The sequence below is a fragment of the Erpetoichthys calabaricus genome, chromosome 11 (genome assembly GCF_900747795.2).
Source record: "Erpetoichthys calabaricus chromosome 11, fErpCal1.3, whole genome shotgun sequence".
Lineage (NCBI taxonomy): Eukaryota > Metazoa > Chordata > Cladistia > Polypteriformes > Polypteridae > Erpetoichthys > Erpetoichthys calabaricus.
In genome coordinates, this window is record NC_041404.2 from 80,753,095 (window position 1) to 80,780,640 (window position 27,546).

At 41.3% G+C, this 27,546-nt stretch overlaps 1 protein-coding gene across 2 annotated transcripts in view; it reads right to left on the reverse strand.

Annotated features, from left to right (window-relative positions):
- The window catches only part of g6pd (glucose-6-phosphate dehydrogenase), a 114,902-nt gene that overhangs the window by 35,183 nt on the left and 52,173 nt on the right, over positions 1-27,546 (reverse strand). For both annotated transcript variants that reach the window (XM_051933644.1, XM_028813429.2), the window contains exons 6-8: positions 11,075-11,233; positions 10,832-10,957; positions 10,438-10,531 (exon numbers count right to left, since the gene is read on the reverse strand). In XM_051933644.1, the coding sequence (XP_051789604.1) occupies positions 10,438-10,531; positions 10,832-10,957; positions 11,075-11,233 (379 nt within the window). The remainder of the gene's footprint in view (positions 1-10,437; positions 10,532-10,831; positions 10,958-11,074; positions 11,234-27,546) is intronic.

Below are 27,546 nucleotides of genomic sequence, written 5' to 3' on the forward strand. Positions count from 1 at the left end.
AGACCTGGGTTTAACAGCAACTGTGCCTGTGGCCTTCCATTTCCTGATTACATTCCTTACAGTTGTACTAGGGTGTTGTACCGTGTTAGCCATTATGAATGTAGAGAAAAGCCAAGCAAAATGACACCTTTTATTGGCTAACTAGAAAGATTACAATGACAGATTAAACCTCTGAGATAGCTTATTGTAGCCTTCCCCTGAACCAGGATACTGAACAATCTTTGTTTTCAGATCTTTTGAGAGTTGGTTTGAGGATCCCATGCTGTCACTCTTCAGAGGAGAGTCAAAGGGAAGCACAACTTCCAATTGACCACCTTAAATACCTTTTCTCATGATTGGACACACCTGTCTATAAAGTTCAAGGCTTAACAAGCTAATCCAACCAATTTGATGTTGCAAGTAATCAGTATTGAGCAGTTACATGCATTCAAATCAGCAAAATTAAAAGGGTACCCAAATTTTTACACAGCCAGTTTTTCACATTTGATTTAATTTCATACAACTAAATAATGCTTCACTAAAAATCTTTGTTCGGAAAACACCCCAGTACTCAGATGTTCCTAGGAAATGAAAGACATACACAGTTATCTTTTTTGTTGAAAGTAGAATAAATTATTATGCAGGCTGAGAGGGGTTCCCAAATTTTTCATATGTATGTATGTATGTATGTATGTATGTATCAGAGAGCATCCAAGATTAGGAAAAATATCATGGGACTCAAAATAACGTCAAAATAAAATTCTTGATATGGAATTCTGTTGCACCGCATGTCCCTGGATATGTACTCTTAATATACACCAAGATTAATCACTACAACCCTTTCAAACAGTTCTGCTGTGTAAACTTATAAAATCACAAAGGGTGCGTTTAAGAAATGAACAAACTAAAAAAAAATATATTATGTAAAGGACAGCTGCGTCCCATGCCCGGCAGGGACGCCTCTCCTACATCTGTTCCGGGGGAGCAGCCATGGACTGTTCAATACCTCCCCCGGGACGCTTGGTGGCAGCCTCCCTGGCAGCCAATGATTCCCCAGCCCGGCGCATGGCTCCATGGGAGATGGAGTCCTTCACAGCCTGGTTGGGGGCTCGGATGGCCGCCAGGGGGAGCTGCGTGGAGTCAGCAGCCTGGCTGGTCATACCTTCAGCCCCACCCGGAAGGGCAATTAGGACCAGGTGTCCAAGCACCTGGACCGCTTCCGGGTGGGATATAAAAAGGGCCAGCCACCACCACTCAGAGAGCCAGAGTCGGGAGGAAGAGGACTAAGCCTGAGGAGGAGTGGTGGTGCTGAGGTGGAGAGAAGTGTGAGTTATTTGGATTTGAAGTGCTTTTGGGACTGTGTTGGGCCTGTGGGACACGGGGAAGGCGTGCCCCACGGCTGAAGAGAAAATAAAGTACCTTTTATTAAAGTACGTGCCTCTGCGTGAGTCTGTGCCGGGTCGGGCGCTATATAGCGCCTTTTACAATTAGAACACACTGTCCTGGGTATGACATTAAACTGCATCCGGCCCTGCAAGCGGTTCTTCAACGTGCAGGGAAATCTTGGGGGTTGGTAGCAGGAATGGCACTCCAACCACTATAAAAAAACTTCACGCATCTCTGAAATGACAGACAGGACTCTTTTCTGCTTTCCGCGGGAGTAGCTCTGCAGCGGCTGCTCACATTATTAAGGAGATGGGGGGAAAGCCCTCAGGAGCCCCATCCCTGGAAGAGTCAAAACCATCAAAGAGCCAATGGGGTCAGGCCTGATGGGGATCAGAACTGGTGTGGTGCTGAGGTGTCACCTGCTGCACGGCAACACTCTGGTCCCAATTTGAGGTGGCCATCCAGGTAGGTGAGGGGAACGTCTTGTTTCTCTGGCATGACGATCATCTTCTACTGTTGTTGGAAGAGCTGCATAAACTCTGCATTTCAGTGGAGGCACTCTGAGATGTGCAGACCTAGGACTGGTGAGATCTCTGTAGGTGGGTACACCTTTTATTGGTCTGGTCGCTCTGATAGCTGTTATACTCAGGGAGTAGCTGTTGCTGTAGTGGATCGGCTCCTTCCAATGGTGTCTGATGTCACTCCTTTCAATGAACATATTATGAAACTCAAATTACAGCACTCTTTAGGTGCCTTGTCTGTTGTCTTAGTGTATGCTCGGACCATGGTGAGTGATGTCTCGATGAGGGAGACATTTTATTTGCAACGTTGTCCAGTGGTTGATGGGTGTCCACAAGGTGACACTCCTATGGTTATGGGTGACTTCAATGCAACCATTGGCACTGACATGGCTGGCTATGAGGATTGTCTCGATCCCCATGGGTCTGGTGACTGTGGTGAAAGTGGCTCCATGTTCCTTGACTTTGCAAAAGGTCAGGGGCTATGGATCGTTGTACCCTTTTCCTGGACTTGGTGCTCCAATACTGGCGGTGCGGTAAAGGAGATCGATCACATCCTCGTGGGCAGATGCTGGAGGATCTTACAAAACTGCAGGGTCTATAGAAGTGCCCAGTTTCTTAATTCTGACCACAGACTTGTTGTTGCTACTCTGAAGATCCAGCTTAGGTCCAGTAGGCTACAACATACTAGGAAAATGAGGCTGGACCTGGCGAGACTACAAGATCAGGCTGTTTCTGAAGAGTTTGCATGCAGTTTGTTTGAGGAACTTATGGACTTGGCTCGGACTGACGATCCTAATTTAATGTGGAAGACCTTCTGTGACAAGACCCTGAAGGTTGCTGAGGGTTGTGTTGGTGTTACCAGTGTTCCCAGAAAGAGGTGTTTCATCTTGCAGGGCACTTTGGATATCATCTAGAGGAGTCACTGCGCACGGTTTGATGGCAACTCCAGTCTATACCGGGAACCGAGAAGGATGGCTATGAGGGCTCAGAGGGCAGATAAGGAGGTGTTTGTTAGAGAAATCTGTGAGCAAGTGTCACACCAATTATGTTCTAGTAACCCAGGTCCTGCTTACAGAGGAATCAAAGCATTTCACACTTCCAAATCTGTTCCTCGGAGAATCCCAATCAGGGCAGCTGATGGAACAGTCTTTATGGATGACACTGCAGTTGTGACCTGCTGGGCTAGCTACTTTGAACAGCTGTTTAAAGCTGATCCTCCAGCTAGGATGCTGGATATCTCTGGGTCCACGGTTCTTCAGGCTGATCCTCCAATTAGCTGTGAACCACCCAGTCTCACTGAGATTGCAAATGTGATGAACCAGCTGAGGGTATGGAAGGCAGCAGGGATCTGTGGTATCCGGTGTGAACTTCTCCAGGGTGGTGGTAAGGCTGTCCTCCTGGCATTGCCAGCAATCTTTGTTTCCATTTGGGAGATGGGGGTCATCCCAACTGCCTGGAAAATGGGACTTGTCTTCCCTATCTGGAAAGGAAGGGTGATCGTCTGGATTGCGGCAACTACAGGAGGATAACACCCGACTCGGTGCTGGGTAAGGTCCTTGCTAGGGTCATCCTCAATATGATCCGTGATCACTTGCTCAACTACCAATGACCGGAGCAGTCTGCTTTTACACCTAAGAAGTCTACCATTGACTGTCTGTCTGTGGGGTTGCCAACCAGGATCCCAAGCTGTTTGGTTGTGTGGTGGGTACAGCAACACGCTGTACCAGTGCAGTCTTCCCAACCTGACGTGACCTGACCTGAACACACTACCATTTACAAAAAGCAGGAAATCACTAACAACTGTGCAGGCCTAAACATTTGGGTGATAAGAATGATTAAATATAAATGAAACATTCTGGAAAACTATAAAAAAATATATATTATATATACACAAACAAAAATCCACCAGTGAATAAAGGGGAAAAATATACACATTGCTTTAACTTAGTATATTTTAAACAGCTGTAATAGTAGTTTATTTTAGTGTGGTGTATTTTGTGTTGTAGAATATAAGTTTCATATTAGGGTTGGTTCATCTTTCACATATTGGATTTTCTGCCCTCTAGCATCCTAGTACGTTTACAAAGCTTACCACCACCTAACGGTTTCTGTGTTCTCACAATGGCTTGCACATATCCCTGCCTGATGTTAGTGTGCTGCTTTCTCTCACCAGAAGATTTGTATGAAAAATTACTCCTGTGTTGTGTCACTCTGATAGGTCCCTTGTCCATTACATACAACATATATTAAATGTTATACATATGTACAATTAATCCCATATTAACATTAATTTAAACATTAATAAATAGGCAAAGCAAAAGTACACAATAACATCCATATTACTAACCGAGAATGCTAAACCGGATGGACGCAGGGACATCCGGCCATGGGCCGTAGCCGCAAAAAGACGTACTGCGCAGGCGCCCCAAGAAATGAGGGGCCGCGAGAGGCGGATGAGGGGCCGCGAGAGGCGGACAAGACCACAGAAAAAAGGAGTGAGCACAGAAAAAAGGAGTCAAAGAAATGAGGCGCCGAGAATGCTAAACCGGATGGACGCAGGGACATCCGGCCATGGGCCGTAGCCGCAAAAAGACGTACTGCGCAGGCGCCCCAAGAAACGAGGGGCCGCGAGAGGCAGATGAGGGGCCGCGAGAGGCGGACAAGACCACAGAAAAAAGGAGTGAGCACAGAAAAAAGGAGTCAAAGAAATGAGGCGCCGCGAGCACAGAAAAAAGAAAAAGGCACAGAAAAAAGTAGTCAAACGCAGGCGCCGCACGAAACCCATTGCACACGAAACTAGCACACAAAAAAAAAGAAGACGCTCGCGCACAACAGCAAGGCCCCCCCCCCCCCCCCCCCCGGCACCGGACGGGACACACAACAAGAGGGGGATTCAACAAGCCCCTGGAACACAAAAAAAAAAGAACACAAAACCACCCCACACACCCTACAAGCAACGGACGGGACACACACAAAGAGGGGGATTCAACAAGCCCATGGAACACAAAAAGAAAGAAGACGCTCGCGCAACAACAATCCTCACCCCCCCCCCCCCCCCCCACATCAATAAGAAGTGACACCCAAAGCCACATTTCTAAAGGAAATGTACATATTAAACATAGGTCATCTCAAAACCTTCACACTAGGCAGCATAGGTGTCAGCATAGGTGGATCTCCTTACAATAAAGCACTATTAACCGTTCAACTGCAGAAAAGGTTACATATTAACAGTGAGTGCGATCCTCCTTATTACTTATCCATATTTCGCATGCTGAGGAACAAACAAGTCATGAATACACGGTCACGGGTACAAAACGATTCGGCTCGCATAACGGGACCAAACACACGAACCCGAATGAAACAACAAAATACACGGCGGCACATACAACGCGCTTCGGAAACTCCGGGAGAAAAAATGTCTCGGATCAAAAAACGCAAAGCTCAAGTAACCCCGTTACAGAGACGTGCCCAAATGGACAGACACAATGAACGTAGACGCATACAGCGCGCGTCTCAAAGTGCTGCATCGAAACAAGCACGATTTAAAACCGAAAGAGCTCGCGTCTCAGACATACAAAAAAGGGAGCGAAGAGACAGAATAAATGAACGCAGACGTATACAACGCGCATATGAACTGCCAGAAAACAAGCAAGCAAGACTCCAAAAGCAGAAAGATCAACTGACCGACATACAAAAACGGACAAGACTCGATACAAACAATGCACGATGTAGACTGAAACGGACTTTTCGCAAAGCGGAGGCGAATCAATTAAAACTCAAAAATAGCGCGTCACAAATAATGGACATGCAACAACGCGGTACTCAAACGCCACAAGCAAAACATGCCCGTCGCGGACATCAACGCCAGACACCTGCTAAACGCTTACGCCAGTTGGCTGACAACGCATTCAATAATGAGTCCACTATTGAGGAAAATTCATTGGGATTAATGAATGTCATTTGCAATCATTGTCATTCACTTAACTTCCCAGAAGAAACAACTGGCAATACAAATAATGAATTTACACGTTGTTGTCAAAAGGGGCAGATTAGACTGCCTCCTTTACATTCATATCCTGAATATCTACAGAAGCTTCTAACTAACGATGTGCCTGAAAGTAAAAACTTTATGAACTGCATTAGATCCTACAATAGTTCATTTGCTTTTGCATCTACCGGAGTATATATCAGGCCACCAAAAGGCAATGGCCCATACTGTTTTCGCATATGTGGACAAATATTGCATCGCATTGGAACAGTGCACCCTGAAACAAATCAACAACGCAAATATGCACAAATCTACATCCTAGATCCAGATGAGGCAATCTATCAACGAATGAACCTTCCTGAAAACAAACAATGCACAGAGCTTATAATGAGAAACATCACTCATGTCATAAACAATCACCCATTAGCTAAGTCTATAAAAATGCTACATGAAGTTGAAAAGGAGGCCAATACAAAAGCAAATGCAGAAGGTATAGCAGCAACTACAATTGCTTTAGTCTTGATAAAGGACAAAGAACAAGATCCAAGACGATACAATCTTCCCGTCGTTAATGAAGTGGCAATTGTCTTTCAAAGTAAAGATGGGGAGCCTCCATTTCACCGAGATATTGTTCTACATTTAAGTCCTGATAAAAACAACACACCTACATTCCAACGCATAGACATTTGCTTTCCGCTTCTTGATACTTTAACATACCCCATATTATTTCCAACTGGACAGGAAGGATGGAGTGCTACAATTTCAAGATTTAAAAAACATCAGGCACAGAAACGATCACGTGTATCCATGAAAGAATATTTCTCCTACAGACTCTCAGTAAGGGACGACTTTAATCCATTACTCAATGCAGGAAAGCTGACTCAACAATACATCGTTGACGTTTATGTTCGAGCGGAATCAAATGATCTGCAGTGGATAAAAAACAACCAGCCTTCACTTAGAGCCGATAAATACAAATCACTGATGGACTACATTAATCGTGATGCTGACGTCATGGAGCACCCTGCTGGAAAACCTGTTATTCTACCATCATCCTTTCAAGGCAGCCCACGCAATATGCAACAACATTACCAAGATGCCATGGCTATCGTAAGAAGATTTGGAAAACCTGATCTGTTTATCACTATGACCTGCAATCCTAAATGGACAGAAATTACAACTAATCTTAAGCCCTGGCAGAGAGTCGAACATCGTCCTGATTTAGTTGCAAGAGTCTTTAGACTTAAACTGAATAACCTGCTACAAGATATCAAACAAAAATCTCTATTTGGAACTGTCACAGCCATTATCCACGTTATCGAGTTTCAGAAGAGAGGTTTACCACACGCCCATATATTAATAATACTTGCTGAGGATTCAAAAATACGCACTGAATCTGACATCGATAAAATAGTCAAAGCTGAAATTCCAGACCGTGACACCTCTCCACGCCTCTTTCAAATTGTTATAAAAAATATGATTCATTCACCATGTGGCGCTACAAATCCAAACAGTCCATGTATGCTTAATGGCAAATGTTCAAAAGGCTTCCCCAAAGACTTCCAAGACGTTACACTTGGTAATATAAATGGATACCCTAAATATAGAAGACAAAAGACAAGTCAATTACAAATTCGTCCAGGTCATTCAATTGACAATAGCTGGGTCATACCATACAATCCTTATTTATGTTTACGCTACAACTGCCATATAAATGTGGAGATCTGCGCTACAGTAAAAAGCGTTAAATATCTATTCAAATACGTATACAAGGGACACGATTATGCTAATGTCTCCATATCTGAAACGAATGCTCACGATGAAACTCGAATGTATGTTGATTCACGATACGTCAGAGCTCCAGAGGCCATTTGCAGAATATTTTGCTTTCCTATGCACCATCAGAGCCACACAATATGTCGCTTGCCAGTTCATTTGGAGCACGAACAAACTGTCTGTTTTCATGCAGGTGATGAGCTACAAGCGGCAAAGAGAGCAGCCATAAAAGATACTAAACTAACCGCGTGGTTTAAACTCAATCAAAACGATCCCAACGCTCACCGTTGGAAATATTGGGAAATTCCTCTTCACTATGTTTGGATTGACAATGGCACTTTCTGGAGAAAACGACATCACCACGGTGATAATGTCATAGGCCGAATGTACACTGTCAGTATTAAAGAACCTGAAAGGTTTTACCTTCGATTACTTCTTCAACATGAAACCGGAGCTACATCATTTCACGACATTAAAACTGTACGAGATGGCTGCACCATCAAACTCTGTCAGACATTCCAACAGGCGGTAAATGACAAAGGATATTTATTAGATGATACAATTTGGCAAAAAACTATACACGATGCGATATCCTATTCAATGCCATGTCAAGTTCGACAACTATTTGCTTATATCTGTGCCTTCTCAAACCCATCAGATCCTTTCACCCTCTGGAATACAAACAAAATGGGAATGATTGAAGATATTTGCCACAAGCTTCATGAGACAAATGATTCCTGCATCGACTGTGAAGCCTATGCACTAAACAACATTCGCTTAGCTCTTATGCTCCTTGGGTATACATTGGATAACTTCCATTTACCAAATGTTCTGGATTCCTTACCGGATATAAATTCCACAACTATTGATCTCCAACAAGAAGAACAAATTGCACAAACTATGCTTTCCTCTTTAAATGAATTACAATCTGCTGCTTTTCACAAAATTATTCATGCCACGGAGGACAACAGCCCTATACCCAAATGCTTCTTTCTTGACGGCCCTGGAGGAAGCGGAAAAACATACCTTTATGAAACACTTATACATTTCTTTGCTGCAAAACAACAGTTGATTATCGCATCTGCTACAACCGGAGTGGCAGCAAATTTGTTAATAAATGGTCGTACATGTCACTCCTTATTCAAAATACCGGTCCCAATCACAGAGACATCGGTATCCACTATGAACATTCACAGTAGCAATGCCCGAGACATCCGTCTTGCGAAACTGTTAATTATTGATGAATGTACAATGGCATCCAGTCACTTACTCAACACCATTGATAAACTTCTACAAACGTTGATGAATAATAATATTCCCTTTGGAGGAAAAGTACTTTTATTAGGAGGAGATTTTAGACAATGCTTGGCTATTGTTCCACATGCCATGCGCTCAGCTATTGTTCAGTCCACCTTAAAATACGCAGACAATTGGCATTGCTTTCAAACAATACAGTTAGTACAAAACATGCGATGTCCAGATCCAGAATATAACAATTGGCTATTACAACTGGGAAATGGTACACTCACCAATACAGATGGACTTCACCCAGATATTATTACAATTCCCAAATCCTTTATCTGCGACGACTTAGTTACGGAGATATTTGGAACAGCAATCACATTAGACCAAATACCCCTTTTAACACAACGCACTATATTATGTCCAAAAAATATTAATGTTAATCACATTAATAACCAGGTCATTTCATTACTTCCTGGAGAGACACGGCTCTTTCTAAGTTCGGACAAAGTTGACTCTGATGACGACAATGAACATCTGAATTTCCCCTTAGAATATTTGAACACTATTAACCCGGCCGGATTACCACAACACAACCTTACCCTTAAAAACGGAACAATAATCATGCTATTAAGAAACCTTAACACTAAACAGGGTTTATGCAATGGCACACGGTTAGTCGTCAACACCATGACACACAATGTTATTCAAGCAACAGTTCTTACAGGATCACATGCTAACAATACTGTTCTCATTCCTAGAATTGACCTTACGAGTTCTGACCTAGAATTACCTTTTACATTGAAACGCCGACAGTTCCCCATTAAACCTGCATTTGCCATGACCATCAACAAATCACAAGGACAAACCATGGACAAGGTTGGCATCTACCTCTCTGAACCCGTTTTTGGACATGGACAACTTTATGTTGCCTTCTCACGTGTTCGACGTTCATCTGACGTTAAAGTTATAAATGATCCATGCCAAGGAAGACTCATTCAAGGACAAGACACCATCTTTACTACTAATGTTGTATACAAAGAAATATTCCAATAAAACATTACTCTATGCCAAACACTCTATTTTTTTAGTTCTATAGGCATCATCCAAACCTGCACACTATTCTATATCTAATTCATACATCTCACTCTTTGTCATGCCCCAACGCCAGGGGTTGGCGAGCGAAGCGAGCAGGGGGCGGAGCCCCCTAGTGACTCTATAAATGCTGCTATTATGAACACTTAATATCCAATACTGCCAACATGTACTTCATTTGCTACAGTGTAACAATATTAAAACACAGCAACTGCCAAGATATACTGCAGTGGTAAAAACCAAAAGTTCATCTTCTGAAATGTGTGCATTTTCCTCTTCTCATAAAGTACTTCACTGTAACATTGCATCTTCCTAAAAATGTTTTAAGTCTTTCCTGTGTTTTAAACACAGTTACATATTATTCAGCTTTAACTATAAAGCATGCTGGGTCTGTTTTACTGGGAATTTACAGTGTATATTTTCATAGAGGACAAAAAGTTCTTGTATTACCTTCTCATCTCTGACATCATTGGAACTTGTGGAAGCTGGCTTCTCCATTGCAACCAAAGCAAGCATCTGAAGCAAGTGATTCTGCATTACATCTCTGAATAGAAGAAAACAGGAAGAGGCTTATAAGAAAGATACACAATCTGATCAGAGTGAGAATGAAAAAGTGCATCTTTACCCAACAAACAGAAACCTAGCTGCATTACAAAGAATACTTTAAGAAAAATACACTAGTACCTGTAATAACATCAAATATTCCCACATAAGCCAAAAAGTCAAGGGAAATACCAGCAACATTAACTTGCGTGTGGGCTCTTTGCATTTTGACAACATCAATGACTCAAATTTTAAAATATAATTAGAATTGCAGTAGCTAGATTAAATCTTAAAATCTAACCTGATAATGCCAAATTCATCAAAGTAACCTCCTCTGCCCTCTGTGCCAAATGGTTCTTTAAAGGTCAATACCACACAGGCAATACTTTCCCGGTTCCAAATGGGGCCAAAAATGCGGTTTCCAAACCTGGAAGGAATAACATTTGATCTAAGAAGAGAAACTGAACTTTACACTACTTTAAAATTTGCTATAGTTCATTATCTTGAGCATTACATAGTATTGTTAACAAGTAGCACAGTTCACCTGAGAACCATGAGATTCTGCACCATTTCCTTGCCAAGATAATGGTCAATTCGGTAGATCTGATCCTCTTTAAAAAGTGAAGACAAGTGATTGGATAGTTTGTTAGAGCTTTCTAGGTCCTTTCCAAATGGCTTTTCAACAATTATACGACTCCAGCCCCTAAAAATAAAATTAATCAGTGAATTACAATAGGCCAACAATGGTAACATCAGCAAATTAATATATGGCATATTCAAAAGCAGTCTTCACCAGATGTCTAAGATTTTTCTATTTTGGACTACAGAACAATGGGTTTGAATAACATCTTTGCCAAATTACAGTATGTGGAGTTTTCACTTTCTATCCATGTCAGCATTCATTTTTCTCCTTCTCAGGATTTCCACCCTCATTTTAAATTTAACTGATAACTAAATTTGTCTAGTGCAAGTAAGGGTGGATGTAAAAGTTGAACCCTGCGTTGGACTGGTACTCCATCCAGTGTTCATTCCTGCCTTGTGACCATTGTTTCCAAGAAAGACTCTGGTACTTAGTGACCCTGAACTAGACAAACCAGGTTTGAATGGAGAGACTGATGGATTATCATTTAGAAAATAATAACAGTAGGGCTGTCATGATTAATTGATGTAGCCAATTAATCAGCTTAAAGTTTCATTAGAATTGTATTTTCTTAATCAACTAGTTTTTCTCTGCTGCTTCCTCACACTGCATGCATGCCAGCATGCTACAACTCTTTGCATTACATTCTTTGCAGCTGCACTACATACTATGGAAAAAAGTTCCATCAAATTTTTCTTATGTAAGGGAGTATTTCACTTCAAAGTCTGAGAAAATGGTTGTTCAAAAAAGAGATGGTATCCCACAATAGCACTTGCTCAATGCATGAACACCTGAATGGGAGGCCTGCTGAGAGTATAGCACATGACAAGGCATCACCACCATTTGGACAAAAGTCACAATATTGTTTTAGACAGAAGAGATACATTTTTTTCTATATGCACTCGTCATTTGCCGCCATTATTTTACTTCAATGCACTCATAAGCAGTAATGTTTCAGTACATAGGCAAGCTAAATACAATAGACTAGTGTGCTAAATGTACTTGCTAGTTTTGTTTGGGGCACAGCTGCATTTTCACCCTTTGTCAGATATTTATGCTGGGGCTGGAAACTTGTAACTCTTAAACTGTCACCTTGTGCATCTGAAAGAATACTAATCAATGGTTATCAAAACTGAGCAACGCTAACATCCTATATAAACATAGGTCATCTTTATGAAGTTATTTTTTATTATTCTCTCCAATCATTTTGCCGGTAAGGGGTGCCTGGAAGTGCAGCATTTGAGTGATACTGAATGCCACCTATGAAATGTTCTTCAGTGTAAATATTTTCTCCCACTTCTTCACTTTAACTCTTGTCAGAAACAATGAGTAACTTTTAGCAGAAGAACTGTTCTGAGGGAACTAACTTTTGTGTTGCACAGAAACCTTTGCAAAGAATTTCTGATTGATTATTAATGTACAATTAATTAGGGGAACTCTAATGATTAAAATATATAGGTTGCTTTTGAAAAAGTAAAGATTGCAGAAAGACATCCAAGAAATAAAAAAATCAATGGCTATAAGTGTGTATTGTCATTCCTGTGCATAGTGGTTTTATAAACAAATTAATGCTTAACCATGATGATGGTGAGAAGAAGCAAGTGGAATAAAAAAAAGAAAAAAAAAAAACACACCAGTTGTGCAGTCATTGCCCCTCCAGAACAAAGCAGGAAGCTGTACCGAAGTCAGCACTGTAAAAATTAATTGTTAATATTAAGTTTTAACCTATAATCATTTAATGCTCTGCAGCAAAAGTATATAGTAACACTAATGCTTTCCTTGCCAAATGACTTTAACAGCTTTGCGTGTTGCTGGATAAAAACAAACACAGAAACAGCCAGCTGTACACCACCTTGAAAGATGATGAAGTTCTCACATAAATTGTCTAAGACATCCACTGCCACGACTTGGATCACCTATCGCTTAGCTAGTAGGTACCTTCATCATGTGTCTAGCTTAGGCTACAGTCCCGTTTTGCTTCAGGACACATATCTGAATGACTACTGGACAGTGGTGGCCACCCCAATTATTAGGATGTGCTTCAAGCAATTTGTCATGGCACAAATGAAGTCAAGTATTTCTGATACATTGAACTTGAATCAATTTACATGCTTTGTAAGACAGACATTCAGTATGCTCTCACAGTAGCCCATGCTACACTAGTCCACCATGGCAAAAAACACAGTTCTGCAAAAATCCATTTATTGACTTCATCTCAGAATTTAAAACCATCATTCTCCCTGAAACTAGTAACAAAGCTTAATGTCCTGGAACTGAATAACAGTCATTGTGTAACTGGATACAGGACTTCCTCACTGGAAGATCTTATTTCTTGGGAAATACACATCTACCAGTCACAATTTCAAAACCAGACCACTGCATGTAAAATAATCTGCTCTTTAAGCTGATTTATGGACTTCAATAGACTCAGATGGGGTCATATGCTTATAAAAGGAATTGTTATGGAAAAAATGACCAGCTTTAAATTCTTTGAGGCCCACATCATTGAGGATCGTTCATGGTCCATTCAATGCCATCACTTGTGCTAAAATAGCTGAATGGTGCCTTCACTTTTTGATAACTTTCTCAGGGACAATGGAAAGCACACTGACTAAGCAGCATTATAATCTGTTATAGCAATGGCTTTCTGGCCGACTGGAAGGACATGTAGAGAGTGGTCACAATAGACTAACTAGTCTGTTACTACAGCCATCTTCCCATCCTTACGAAGACATTTATGATTCCAACACAACCCATCTAGAAGGTGATATTGTAAAATTCAATGCCATATCAGCAGACTCAAAAACAGATGTATCCGTTAATTCACATATAGTCAAAATGATTCATCTGTGATCAAGACTCCACGAGTGTGCTGTGAAAAAGTATTGGCCCCTTCTTAATATCCTGTTTTAGCGTATTTAACACAATGAATTGCCTCAGACCTTTAGAAAAAATGTAACATTAGAGAAAGAGGACTAAAGTGAACATGCAATACAGTTTTTAAATATTTATTTTTAAGGAACAAACTTAAAAAGAACTTCTATTATCCATGTGAAAAAGTATTTGCCACAATAGTTTCATAACTTCATTAAAGCACCTTTAGCAGCAAGAATCACAATGTTGTTAAAGAATTTTAACCCACTATTCTTTGAAGAACTGCTTTAATTCAGACACATTGGCATTTTTGTGTCTGTGAACTGCTAATTTCTGGTCCTTCCACAGTACTTCTAATAATTTCAAGTCAGAACTTTAACTAGGCCACTTCAAGACTTCAATTTTGTTTTGGGTTATTGCCGTATTGCATAAACCAATTACACTTTTTGGTCACAGACAGATTATCAGAATATTCTTAAAGAGACTATCTGGTCCAGTGCAGAATTCATACTTTCTTCAGTAACAGCCAGTCTTCCAGGACCTGAGGTAGCAACACCTCCCCATCATCATCACACAATTACCCCAAGTAAGTATGATGCTTTTACTGTCAAACTCAGCATTAGCTTTATGCCAGACATAGTAGGATCTGTGTCATCCATACAGGTCTATTTTTGACTCGTCTGTCCATAGAACATTATTCCAAAAGGAGTTCACCTAAGTAAACGTGAGATAAGCACTAATGTTAGTCTTGGAAAAATTAGATCTCCACCTTGCTACTCCCCCATTAATCCCATTTTGACTCAGTCTCTTTTTTATCATGGAGTCATGAACACTGACCTTAGATGCAGTTAGAGAGGCTGGCGATTCTTTGGATGTTGTTCTGGGATCCTCTGGGAGTTCCTGAAGGAGTTCCCAGTGGCCTTGGGGTAATTTTACACACACACACACACACACACACACACACACCCCCACACACACACAGCTCAAAAAATGATTGAAGCTCTTAATCATCATAGTCTAACACCAAGTCAGTTGAGCTTCAGGGATACAAATCTATCCAGTTAGGAAGCATAAGCAACTGTGAATCAGTTTCACCTGCTTTGATGCAAATAAAAGTGACAACAGGTGCAATGGAGAGGCAACAGCAAGACAACCCCCAAAAAGAGAATGGTTTTACAGGTGGTGACCACAGACAATTGCTCTCTCCTTATCCTTCCTGACTGATTCTCCTCTAGTTTTGCGTTTTGCTAGTGTCCATGTCACTACTGGTAGCATGAGAAAGTACCTGCAACCAATTCAGGTTGAACAGGTAGTCCAGCTCCTCCAGGATGGCACATCTATACATGTCGTCGCAAGAAGGTTTGCTGTGTCTCCTAGCCCAGTCTCAAGAACATGAAGGAGATACCAGGAGATGGGCTGTTACACAGGGAGAGCTGGACAGGGCCATTGAAAGGCACCAACCTAGCAGCAGGACCAGTATCTGCTCCTTTGTGCAAGGTGGGACAGGAGGAGCACTGCCAGAGCCCTACCAAATGACCTCCAGCTGGCTAATAGTGTGTTTCTGTCAAAACTGTTAGAAACAGACTCCATGAAGGTGGCATAAGGGCCAGATGTCCTTGAGTAGGACCTGTGCTCACAGCCCATCACCGTGCAGCTCGACTGGGATTCGCCAGAGAATACAACAATTGGCAGCTCTGACATTGGCGCCCCATTCTCTTCATAGAGGCACATGTGACAGATGTGAAAGAGTCTGGAATGCCGTAGTGAACATTATGCGTCTGCAACATCATAAAGCATGACCGGTTTGGTGGTTGGTCAGTGACGGTCTGGGAAGGCATACCTTGGAGGGTCACACATACCTCCATGTGGTAGGCTACATTAACCTGGCTGCTGTTAGGTACCGGCAAGAAATCCTCAGAGCCATTGTCAGACCTTACGTTGGGTGTAGTGGGCTCTGGGTTCCCCCAGATGCAGGACAATGCCCGGCCTCATGTGGCCTGAGTGTGTTTGGTCAGTTCCTGGATGATGAAAGCATTGATGCCATTGACTAGCCCGCATTCTGTTCCCCAGACCTGAATCCAATTGACAACCTCTGAGACATTATAATAATAATAATAATTCATTACATTTATATAGCGCTTTTCTCATTATGCATCAGTGCATCTGACACCAGTAAGTAGCACCACAGACTATCCAGTAATTCACTGATGTCCTTATCCAGATCTGGGAGGAGATCACCCAGGACACCATCTGCCGTCTCATCAGGAGCAACAAATACTAATTGCATATAATTGCGATGTATGGTATAATTATATTATATTGAATTCTTTACAACAAAACTTATTTACGTATCATTCTAGCAGGAACATGATGACTGAAGACATGACAATTTTTCAATCTAATTAGAATCAGGTCAGGTTGGGGAGCATGCACTGGTACAGCGTGTTGCAGCACGTACCACATGACAAAACAGCTTGGGATCCTGGTTGGAAACCCCCCAGACAGATACATGGTCCAGTTCCAATCTCCGGAAATGGCCAACTATCTGCTGCAGCCAGGTGTTAAATGGGTGTCTCCTTGGCCTGGTCCAGCACTCGAATCCTCAACAATGAGGATCCTGCAAGGCAGATCAACCTCGGGGAATCGCACCACATGGCTGTAATGCTGTAACCGACACTCCCTCACAATGCAGGTAATGTGCCTCATTTGGGACTCCATGAGCAACCACTCATTTGACACAAAGTCAAACCAGCGGTACCCAAGGATTCTCCGAAGAGACACAGTACCAAAGAAGTCCAGTCTTTGTCTCCGGTCACTGGACAGCGTCCATGTCTTTCGACCATACAGCAAGACAGGAAGCACCAGGGGCCTCATGTATAACGCAGTGCGTAGAACTCACACTATAACATGGCGTAAGCACAAAAGCGGGATTGTGCGTATGCACAGAAAAATCTAGATGCAGGAATCTGTGCGCACGCAAACTTTCACGTTCTTCCACTACATAAATCCCGATCAGCGTGAAAAGTAACGCACGTGCACGCACCTTCTGTCCCGCCCCCAACTCCTCCCAGAATTACGCCTCTTTGAATATGCAAATCAATATAAATAGCCTTCTGTGAAAAGACAATGGAAAAAGCACAGGGGAAAATATAAGAATTTCAGTGAATACCAAGTGGAGGCAAAGGAAAAACATACTATTTGTTGGTGTAAACAGTGGTATAATCAACAAAAGAAAGTTGATCGAGTGACAGAGTGTCGGAGAAACTCGAAAGATCAAGTTCGCAAAGTCGCACAGTGCCCGAAATAAAAAAGAAATCACATATTAAAGTCGCCGTGAAAAGGCAAGTCGTAACCCACCGTCTGAGTGTCATATGAAAGCTTATTAGGTTACAGAGAAAAAAAATAGGCACACAGTGGGAAAAAACGCACGAAATGTCAACTTTAATCTCGAAATTTCCACTTTAATCACATAGTTTATTTTGCCATTAAAGTAGAACATCATAAACTTCATCTTAAAATCGTTTATTTTACTAGTTTCTCAAGTAGCATGTTAAATGCTTTGTTCTGTATTTGATCTTCTATGTGCTCTGTGTGTGTGAATCACTACGTGCTTCCGTTCTTTCTCTTTCTCTGACAGGACACAGAATCCATTACATTCGAGATATTACAGCTCTCTGAATAATTAAAATACTGAGACGTATACGTGATATCATTTTCATGATGATAGGAATGAAAGCATGTTATTAAACATGGGAACACGGTGGCACAGTGCTTGTTCATATCTCACGCAAGAGGCTTGCTGCACCATGCACGACCTTCGATGAAATAATTTATTACAGAAGTACTGTCTCTTTCAAACGTACTAACCTCCAATTCCTCTACTTACTTTTCTTTCTCCAAATACCCAATCGCCACACAATCAGCTCTGTAATAGACGTTAAACCATCTGTAAGCTTAGAACGCCGATTCTTTAAAACTTTTAAGGAACATTGAAATATCTTTGTAGTACATGTTTAATTATTCTATTCGTTTATCCTTCCAGTGTCGCGTCAGCACCAGCAAGAACACAGCGCAAGGCAGGAGCTATCCGTGAACTAGCTATATGCTGCGGCACCGTGTCCTCACATGTTTAATTATTAACAGTACAGATTATTTAAATGAAGTTAAAGTTTTATCTGTATACTATAAGCAACATTTTTTGCTGCGTTTCATCTTAAAAAAAGATATTGTCACTATACGCACTTTATAAAGTAGAGCAGGTTGTGCAATATTATAACTGTAGTGTAAGTTTACAGTGAGGTAATTGTACTTATAAGTATAAACAGTTCTACAAGGAGCACTTGATGGACTGATTGAGTGCGTTTATAGTTCTTGGGATGAAACTGTTTCTGAAACGCAAGGTCCGTACAGGAAAGGCTTTGACGCTTTTTGCCGTGGTTGAGGGTTGAGGTAGTGTGTACTTGAAACTGTATACCGATAATTCTCTTTCCGATCAGCTGCTGCTGTGATTCACACTCAGATACAGTGATATAAATACTCCGAGTGGTGCAGTGAGAGTAATATGGAAAAAGATGATCCGCAGTGGCAACCCTTAACGGGAGCAGCAAAAAGAAGAACAAGATGCAGTGAGCGTAACAATGCTAAAGCAGTTATGGTATTTGGAATACTATGGCTATTCCCTGGACCATTATATTGCTACAGGTTAATTACAATCAGATGCATTACACTAATAAACAATATGCAGTTAATTTCAGTGTATTTATAAAGCCACGTCAGGAATGTGAAGCTAAGAAAGAAAGGATGAGCACACAGGAACAGTAGCAATGCTTTGACACTGGGTGCCACCAGTCTGCAAAACCGAGCGGAGAAATTGCGTACGCCAAGGTATGAGTTACCGTGGAAATGTGCGTGGCTTTACGCCAAGTTTAGGTTTTATACATTGCGATTTGAGCATGGAAACATTCGTACGCAACATTTCTGTGCGTAGGCACCATTTATACATGAGGCCGCAGGACTCTAAAGACTTGGACCTTTGTCCTTTTACAGAGAAATTGGGAGAACCACACACCCCTTTCCTCATGACCCCCCATGCTCTCCTAATCCACCTACTGACTTCATAGGAAGAGTCACCAGAAAGATGAATGTCACTGCCAAGGTAAGTAAACCTCTCGATAAGGTTGACACTCTCTCTACAGACAGACACACTGCTGATGGCTGTGCTTAAGAGGTCATTAAAGGCCTGGATCTTGGTTTTTATCCAGGACACTCGCAAGCCCAGACACTCAGACTCCTCACTCAGTCTCTTGAAAGCCCTGATCAAAGCCTCCATTGACTCCGCGAAGATCACAGCATCGTCAGAAAAGTCAAGATCAGTGAATCTTTCTTCACCAACAGATGCTCCACAACTGCTGGACCCCACGAACTTACCCAGCACCCTGTCGATGCAAGTACTGAACAGAGTAAGAGCAAGAACACACCCCTGAAAAACCCTAGAATCAATTGGGAAAAACACAGAGGTTCTGACTCCACTCTATACAGCACTCACAGTAGCAGTGTACAGGCCAGCCATGATATCCAGCAACCCTGAGGGGATCCCGTGAAGTCTCAGGATGTCCCACAGGGAAGCACGATCAACTGATTCGAACCCTTTACGAAAATCATCAAAAGCTGCAAAGAAACTCTGCTGATATTTGCGTTTACATTCCATGGGAACCCTCAGTGCCAAGATGCAGTTGATGATAGACTTCTTAGCTGTAAAACCAGACTGCTCCGGTCGCTGGTAGGTGAGCAAGTGATCACAGATCCTATTCAGGATGACACTAGCAAGGACCTTACCCGGCAAAGACAGCAGTGTTATCTCCCTGTAGTTGCCACAATCCTGGTGATCACACTTCCCTTTCGAGATAGGGATGACAATTCCTGTTTTCCAGTCAGTTGGAATATGCCCATCACCCAAATGGAAGCAAAGATTGCTTGTAATGCCAGGAGGAGAACCTTACCACAGCCTGAAGAAGTTCACACTGGATACCACAGATCCCTGCAAGCCTTCCCTACCCTCAGCTGGTTCACCACCTGTGCAATCTCTGTGAGATAGGGTGGTTCACAGCTAAATGGAGGATCAGCCGCAGGAACCATGCCCAGAGATATCCAATGTCCTAGCCAGAGGATCAGCTTTAAACAGCTGTTTTGAGCTGCTGTTAATTAGAATGATTGCAAATTAATGTTTGTAGGATTGTTATTTACAGTGCATCCGGAAAGTATTCACAGCGCATCATTTTTTCCACATTTTGTTATGTTACAGCCTCATTCCAAAATGGATTAAATTCATTTTTTTCCTCAGAATTCTACACACAACACCCCATAATGACAACGTGAAAAAAGTTTACTTGAGGTTTTTGCAAATTTATTAAAAAAAAAAAAAAAACTGAGAAATCACATGTACATAAGTATTCACAGCCTTTGCACAATACTTTGTCGATGCACCATTGGCAGCAATTACAGCCTCAAGTCTTTTTGAATATGATGCCACAAGCTTGGCACACCTATCCTTGGCCAGTTTCGCCCATTCCTCTTTGCAACACCTCTCAAGCTCCATCAGGTTGGATGGGAAGCGTCGGTGCACAGCCATTTTAAGATCTCTCCAGAGATGTTCAATCGGATTCAAGTCTGGGCTCTGGCTGGGCCACTCAAGGACATTCACAGAGTTGTCCTGAAGCCACTCCTTTGATATCTTGGCTGTGTGCTTAGGGTCGTTGTCTTGCTGAAAGATTAACCGTCGCCCCAGTCTGAGGTCAAGAGCGCTCTGGAGCAGGTTTTCATCCAGGATGTCTCTGTACATTGCTGCAGTCATCTTTACCTTTATCCTGACTAGTCTCCCAGTCCCTGCCGCTGAAAAACATCCCCACAGCATGATGCTGCCACCACCATGCTTCCCTTTAGGGATGGTATTGGCCTGGTGATGAGCGGTGCCTGGTTTCCTCCAAACGTGACGCCTGGCATTCACACCAAAGAGTTCAATCTTTGTCTCATCAGACCAGAGAATTTTCTTTCTCATGGTCTGAGTGTCCTTCAGGTGCCTTTTGCCATGTGCCTTTTACTAAGGAGTGGCTTCCGTCTGGCCACTCTACCATATAGGCCTGATTGGTGGATTGCTGCAGAGATGGTTGTCCTTCTGGAAGGTTCTCCTCTCTCCACAGAGGACCTCTGGATCTCTGACAGAGTGACCATCGAGTTCTTGGTCACCTCCCTGACTAAGGCCCTTCTCACCCGATCGCTCAGTTTAGATGGCCGGCCAGCTCTAGGAAGCGTCCTGGTGGTTTCAAACTTCTTCCACTTACGGATGATGGAGGCCACTGTGCTCATTGGGACCTTCAAAGCAGAAAATGTTTCTGTAACCTTACCCAGATTTGTGCCTGTCTCGGAGGTCTACAGACAATTCCTTTGACTTCATGCTTGGTTTGTGCTCTGACATGAACAGTCAACTGTGGGGCCTTATATAGACAGGTGTGTGCCTTTCCAAATCATGTCCAATCAACTGAATTTACCACAGGTGGACTCCAATTAAGCTGCAGAAACATCTCAAGGATGATCAGGGGAAACAGGATGCACCTGAGCTCAATTTTGAGCTTCATGGCAAAGGCTGTGAATACTTATGTACATGTGCTTTTTCAATTTTTTTTGTTTTTAATACATTTGCAAAAATCTCAAGTAAACTTTTTTCACATTGTCATTATGGGGTGTTGTGTATAGAATTCTGAAGAAAAAAATGAATTTAATCCATTTTGGAATAAGGCTGTAACATAACAAAATGTGGAAAAAGTGATGCGCTGTGAATACTTTCCGGATGCACTGTATTTTACTAGGTATTTTGCATAAAATACAAAGTAACTATTTCTATCTGTCCATATGCATAAAACACTGCTTCCTGTGAACCAATTTAATTGAAATTACGTACACTTAACCTTCAAGAAATTTGTAGAGAAAATTAAACTGTCATAAAGATCTCAAGTAGAAGACATTGTGCAACATGCTGAAATTTCATACATTTCTATTTAAAACCTCTGGTGAATGTTTCACATTATCTGTCTTAAAAAAAGAAAAACATTCTGTGCATCCTCAAATACTAACTAATTTATAGGGTCATTATGATCATGTGTACATTACTCTTTCAAATTCACCTTGGTAAAGATTATTTTAATAGCTGCTTCTGACAGAAAAACAAGTTCCCAGTGCAAGTTACTGAAACACAAGCAGAGTGACAAGCTCAGCCTGAAACTTGCAATTATGTCAACTGCTTATACAGGCAGACTTCAACATAGATTTGAACTCTCCATAAGATATTTCAGATATGTCATATTTAAAAGGACAACTGGCCAGAGATCCTGCACAATTTAATTTGAGAAATAAACTTTGTGCCTGGTTTTATTTCTGCCACGTGCATGATGCTGTCAGGTTAGAGTCTGGTAGTTTAGGTGGATTCAATAATGACTCATGGGATGGAAAACATAAATAAAATCAGAAAACTCTCTTCTGTCTTTTTGAATTTGTTGGCTTTATTTGATATCATTTAATCGATTTAGCTCAGTAAAAATCTCATTTCGTCCTGATGTATAGCATATTGTCTGTTCGTTTGACACTCACACAAAAACAACTCAACCAATTTTACGAAAGGTTGCAGTTGTTCCAATCTGAAATATTGACAATATGGGTTTTTAAAAAGTTTCATCTGGGATGGAAGATGCTATGGGGAGGCAACCCAAAAATTTAATATTATTCCAAAATGTCCATTTTAATGAAACTGTGCATGTATAATAAAGATGATCCAAGTTAAAATCTTGGCCTTAAGGTGTTTCAAAAATTATATCAGGAAGTATAGATGAAAGGGGGTTCTGACAAAAATGACCAAGTTGAAGTTTAGGAAATTTTGCATGCATAGTATTGTTTATACACACTGAAATCTACAGTTTGTGGCCTTTTGAATGTTTCATATAGAAATAGGGTTGCAATTGCTGTGCACAAATCAAAAACCACATTTTCACAAAAAAATGGTTCAGCCAATAGTAATGAATCTGTCATATTTCTTATGTTTGAATAGTTTAGGAAGGATCCAAGCCTACCCTGAGCGAAAAATTAAGAGATAGCCCATCACCATATGGCCAAGTCTCAAACAGGAGAAAACTGTACTTCTCCTCACCATAAGATATTAACTAGGAGTGTGTGATATTGGCAAAAAATTCTCTCTCTTTTCTGGGACTTAACAATAATGATAATTAGACAATATTTTGCATCCTTTAAAATGCTGTTTGTAAAAGTCTTTTTGATCTAGCTTGGTCAGGATATGATATTAACCAGCAAGCCCGCGATTCTCGTAAGAATCGCAAATCCAAGAATGGCAATCACCTTATGGAGGGTGGGCACGTCCTGGGAAATATCATTTAATTAAATAAACATATTTGTACTAAAGCGGTTTCGTTTTGGAGCTGTGACTCATGTGGCTGTGGTGTTTCAGAAGCGCGTTGTAGGCGCTTTGTTTCCATCAGGATGTAAATGCATGACAATATCGCGGTGAAACGGAGGCTCACCGCCATCACTTTGAAACACAATTGCCACTTCATTAACGATGGGAACGTTGTATCGTCTCGGATCCTGTTCTTTGTCCTTTATTAGCACTAAGGCAATTGTAGTTGGTGCCACACCGTTCGCCTCTGCTTTTGTATTGGCTTGCTTTTCAACCTCATGTAGCAATTTTATAGAGTTAGCTAATGGATGATTGTTTATGACTTCAGCTACGTTTCTCATTATTAGCTCTGTGGTTGATATACTGCGTCATCTAGATGTAACACGTACATATGGACAAATTTGCGGTGATGATTTGGCTCAGGGTGTACTGTTCCAATCCGATGCAATATTTGTCAACACACGCGAAAGCAGTATGGGCCATTCCCAGGGGGGAAGCCGGTGCGTGATGAAAAATCATGGAGGGTGGGTGCGTTCTGGGACAGTTCATTTCAACGCGCTTCTGTTATTGTTTTTCTTCATGCAGTCTCGTTTTTGTTTTTTTATGGCTGTGTCGTCGTATATGCGGTGGTGTGGCCGGTCACGTCCGGGCGGCTGTACAACCTGGCATGCACGCTTCACCTCAGGTTTAGTTCACAGGTCGTAGGCATGGTAAAGTCTCCATTTAATTCAATACCCACATTTGAACTAAAGCGGTTTCTTTGTGTGGGCACCTTCGTTCATTGTTTTTAGCCGCCGCGTTTGACTCGGCGGCGGATTCGCGTGCTGAAGTGGTTCGGGTAGCTGTACAACCTGGTGTGCACGCTTTACCTCAGGTTTAGTTTACAGGTTGTAGCCATGGTAAAGCAGGCTCGGTGCAGTGCGCGTGCGCTTCGATGCGCCCTGCGTCCATAACCTTCGGTTAGTAATATGGATTGTAGCTTACTGATGAGACTAATGGAAACAACAGTTAAGGACCCCCAGCCAAGACGGCTTGAGAAATAAACTTCGCCCAATAGGGATATGCTTCTTACATAAATAAAAATAATCCATTTGAATGAATTACGTAATTTGTTTGAACAAATTAATTCATTCTAACAGTTCTTTTTTTGCCTGACACCACGGGACTCCATACTAGAACAATTTCACTTTGCAGATGGTGAAACAAGTTAGTTGTTGAGCTGTCCTTATCAGCAAATTTCCAATGTAGTTTACAGATTGTCATCATTTAACTACAGAATCCATGTTTTTTTTTTTTTTTTTCCTCGATCTTGCCTGTACTCCGCATTATGGTGCATGATACTGCATGATACTGAAAATGCGGAAAGACTTCTTGCAGTACAGGCAAGATCAGGAATTAAAAAAAAAAAAAAAAAAGCCATGTTCAATTGACAACTCATGTTCAAATGGCATAGTGTTTTCAAATAGTGACATTTTCATTTATGAATGTGTGTGTGTGTGTGTGTGTGTGTGTATGTGTGTGCAAGAGAGGCAGAGACAGATTCAATCTCATTCAGGTGGTTACTAGAATATAAAATAAACACTTCTGCAAAGGTGTAATGAAACAAGTGTGCTTTTACTCAAGAATGAAACTGAATAACAAAAAATTCAAGTGACTGCAAGATACCAAGCAATCATGATTCACCAGCATTTGTGTGTCTGCTTACACCCCTTCAGCGATATATTTTACAGGTAGCAAAACTTTACACCGGCTGTTACAGACTGAAATCAAAGGCTTCTTCTTTTTGGGTGCATACACCTTCAGCATGACACTGTCAGATCTAAACAATACCATGGCAAATTGCTTGCATACTGAAGTCCCATTCTACTTTATGGTGCCAAGCAGTGCAATGTTGTGGTACAACAGTCTATTAGACAGTGAAAGCTCTGAAGAAGCTGTCTATTGTTACGGTCCTGCCTTTGTCCAATCTGATAGCAATCACAGGCCTTCATATTTTTGATTGCTGGTACAACAAACAGTTCTAAACAGGTATCAGCCACAGCATCCACTGTGGTCATCGCTGCTCTTGTGAAAAGAATGGAGATAAATGCCCCAAACTCAGAGAGGGAGAGGCAAGTTTGTTGCATCATATGAATGTCACGGAGAGAATAAAACTGAATAATAAAAAAACAAGTGCTAACTTTTAGAAGTAGCCAAAATTTACACCGGGTGTTACAGACTTAAATCAAATGTATGTTTTTATTATATTACTGTAATAATAATAGCAGCTCACTACTGAAAGCGCGGAGCAGCCAATCATCAACCAGCAACATTTCGGTTATAAGGAAGCAGCTCATACCTCTACATCATCCAGGAATATGTATTAGCTTTCTGTCGATTGACATTTCAGCTTGGGTTTGTAACTCATTGACACAACATGTAAACTGTTTTTTTTCCCCACTTATTATATTCTTGATATAAAAAGATATATATTCTTGATCTGAAAAGTGCATGTGTTTATTTGATATTTGGACTATATTTGATATTTGGACTAAATTCTTCACAATTATACACTTCACATCATTATTAGTATAACATGGAAAACGTTTTTGCTTTAGGTATGCGTTCAGCATTTCTTGCATTTCCTTTCATCCTACACTTACCCAGATCTTTGTAGATACAGAATACACATGAAATGCATGCATTCGAAATAATGATATACTATATCATTTACCCTATACAACTCCAGGCACATCACACACAGATAAGGAGCCTTGGCTTGAGCTGGGAGAACTTTTTGCCTGAGATCATCAGGGCTGTTCTTGCAGGCTGCTTGTGCTGATCGACACATTTACTAAACAAAAAATGCTGATGGAGAGGTGCAAAGGAATTTAAGGTGGGTCGGTAATACCAAGTTTTTTGGTAGGCTTCAGGGATTCTAGTATTAAGCAAAATCAGTCTTTTCAAAGTCAGACCACCTCCACAAGAGTAAAGATGATCCACGTCTTGCAATTAACTCTAATGACGTAGATTATGAGGCTGTTTTAATAATAATAATTCATTACATTTATATAGCGCTTTTCTCAGTACCCCTGGCGTGGTTTGCATACTCAGTTTTAGTTTCACTTGTGGTGGACTCAGGGCCATCTTAACAGCATTATAGGCCCCCGGGCAAAGTAGTGCACTGGACATAACCACTCAGCAAGTCACAGCATACAAAGATTAGCTTGGGGCCCCTATGCTCGTGGGGCCCCTGGGCAACTACCCAGTGTGCCCATGCATTAAGACAGCCCTGGGTGCGCTGACCATGCACACACGCGCAGTAGTCTATCCTGTTAGGTTATATGAGGCAGTGATTGCATGGACTCTCAAGGTGTGTTTTTGATGTTTTTTTTACAAATTGAGTTATATATTCAATAACTGCAGCTTGCACATCATTAAAAAAACAATTAAAATATTATCATAGATGATACGCATCTCGCACTCCTATCTCTAAGCACATATAAAATAAATGTCACTTCAAAAACCCCACACTTCATAAAGGCCAAGTTAAAATTCTTTCAGGAACAACTAGCATATCCTAATAGCAACAGCAACTATCAACACTCTAAATTTCTCTTATCCTGTAATGGAGAGTTACAATATATTCAAAACACATATGATCTTTGAAATAGATTATCTTAATAAAGCAGGAAAATACCTTTAAACACACAGACAGACAGACAGACAGACAGACAGAAAAGAAAATGTAGCTGTTTAAAGTATTGATTTTTAAGTGTTTATAGTGTTTATGTAGGTAGAGAAAAGTCAAGCAAAATGACACCTTTTATTGGCTAACTAAAAAGATTACAATATGCAAGCTTTCGAGGCAACTCAGGCCCCTTCTTCAGGCAAGATGTTGGAAATTGCACTTGGTTATTATCAGAAATGAGGCAGGTTTTTCTTAAGGTATTCTATTTTTTTTCCCCACATCAAAAGACATGCTTATAAGGTTAGCCGACAACCTTAGACTTGCCTGGATTTTTCTGTTTTGGTATGCATGAGACTGGGCCTCCCAGTTTATTCC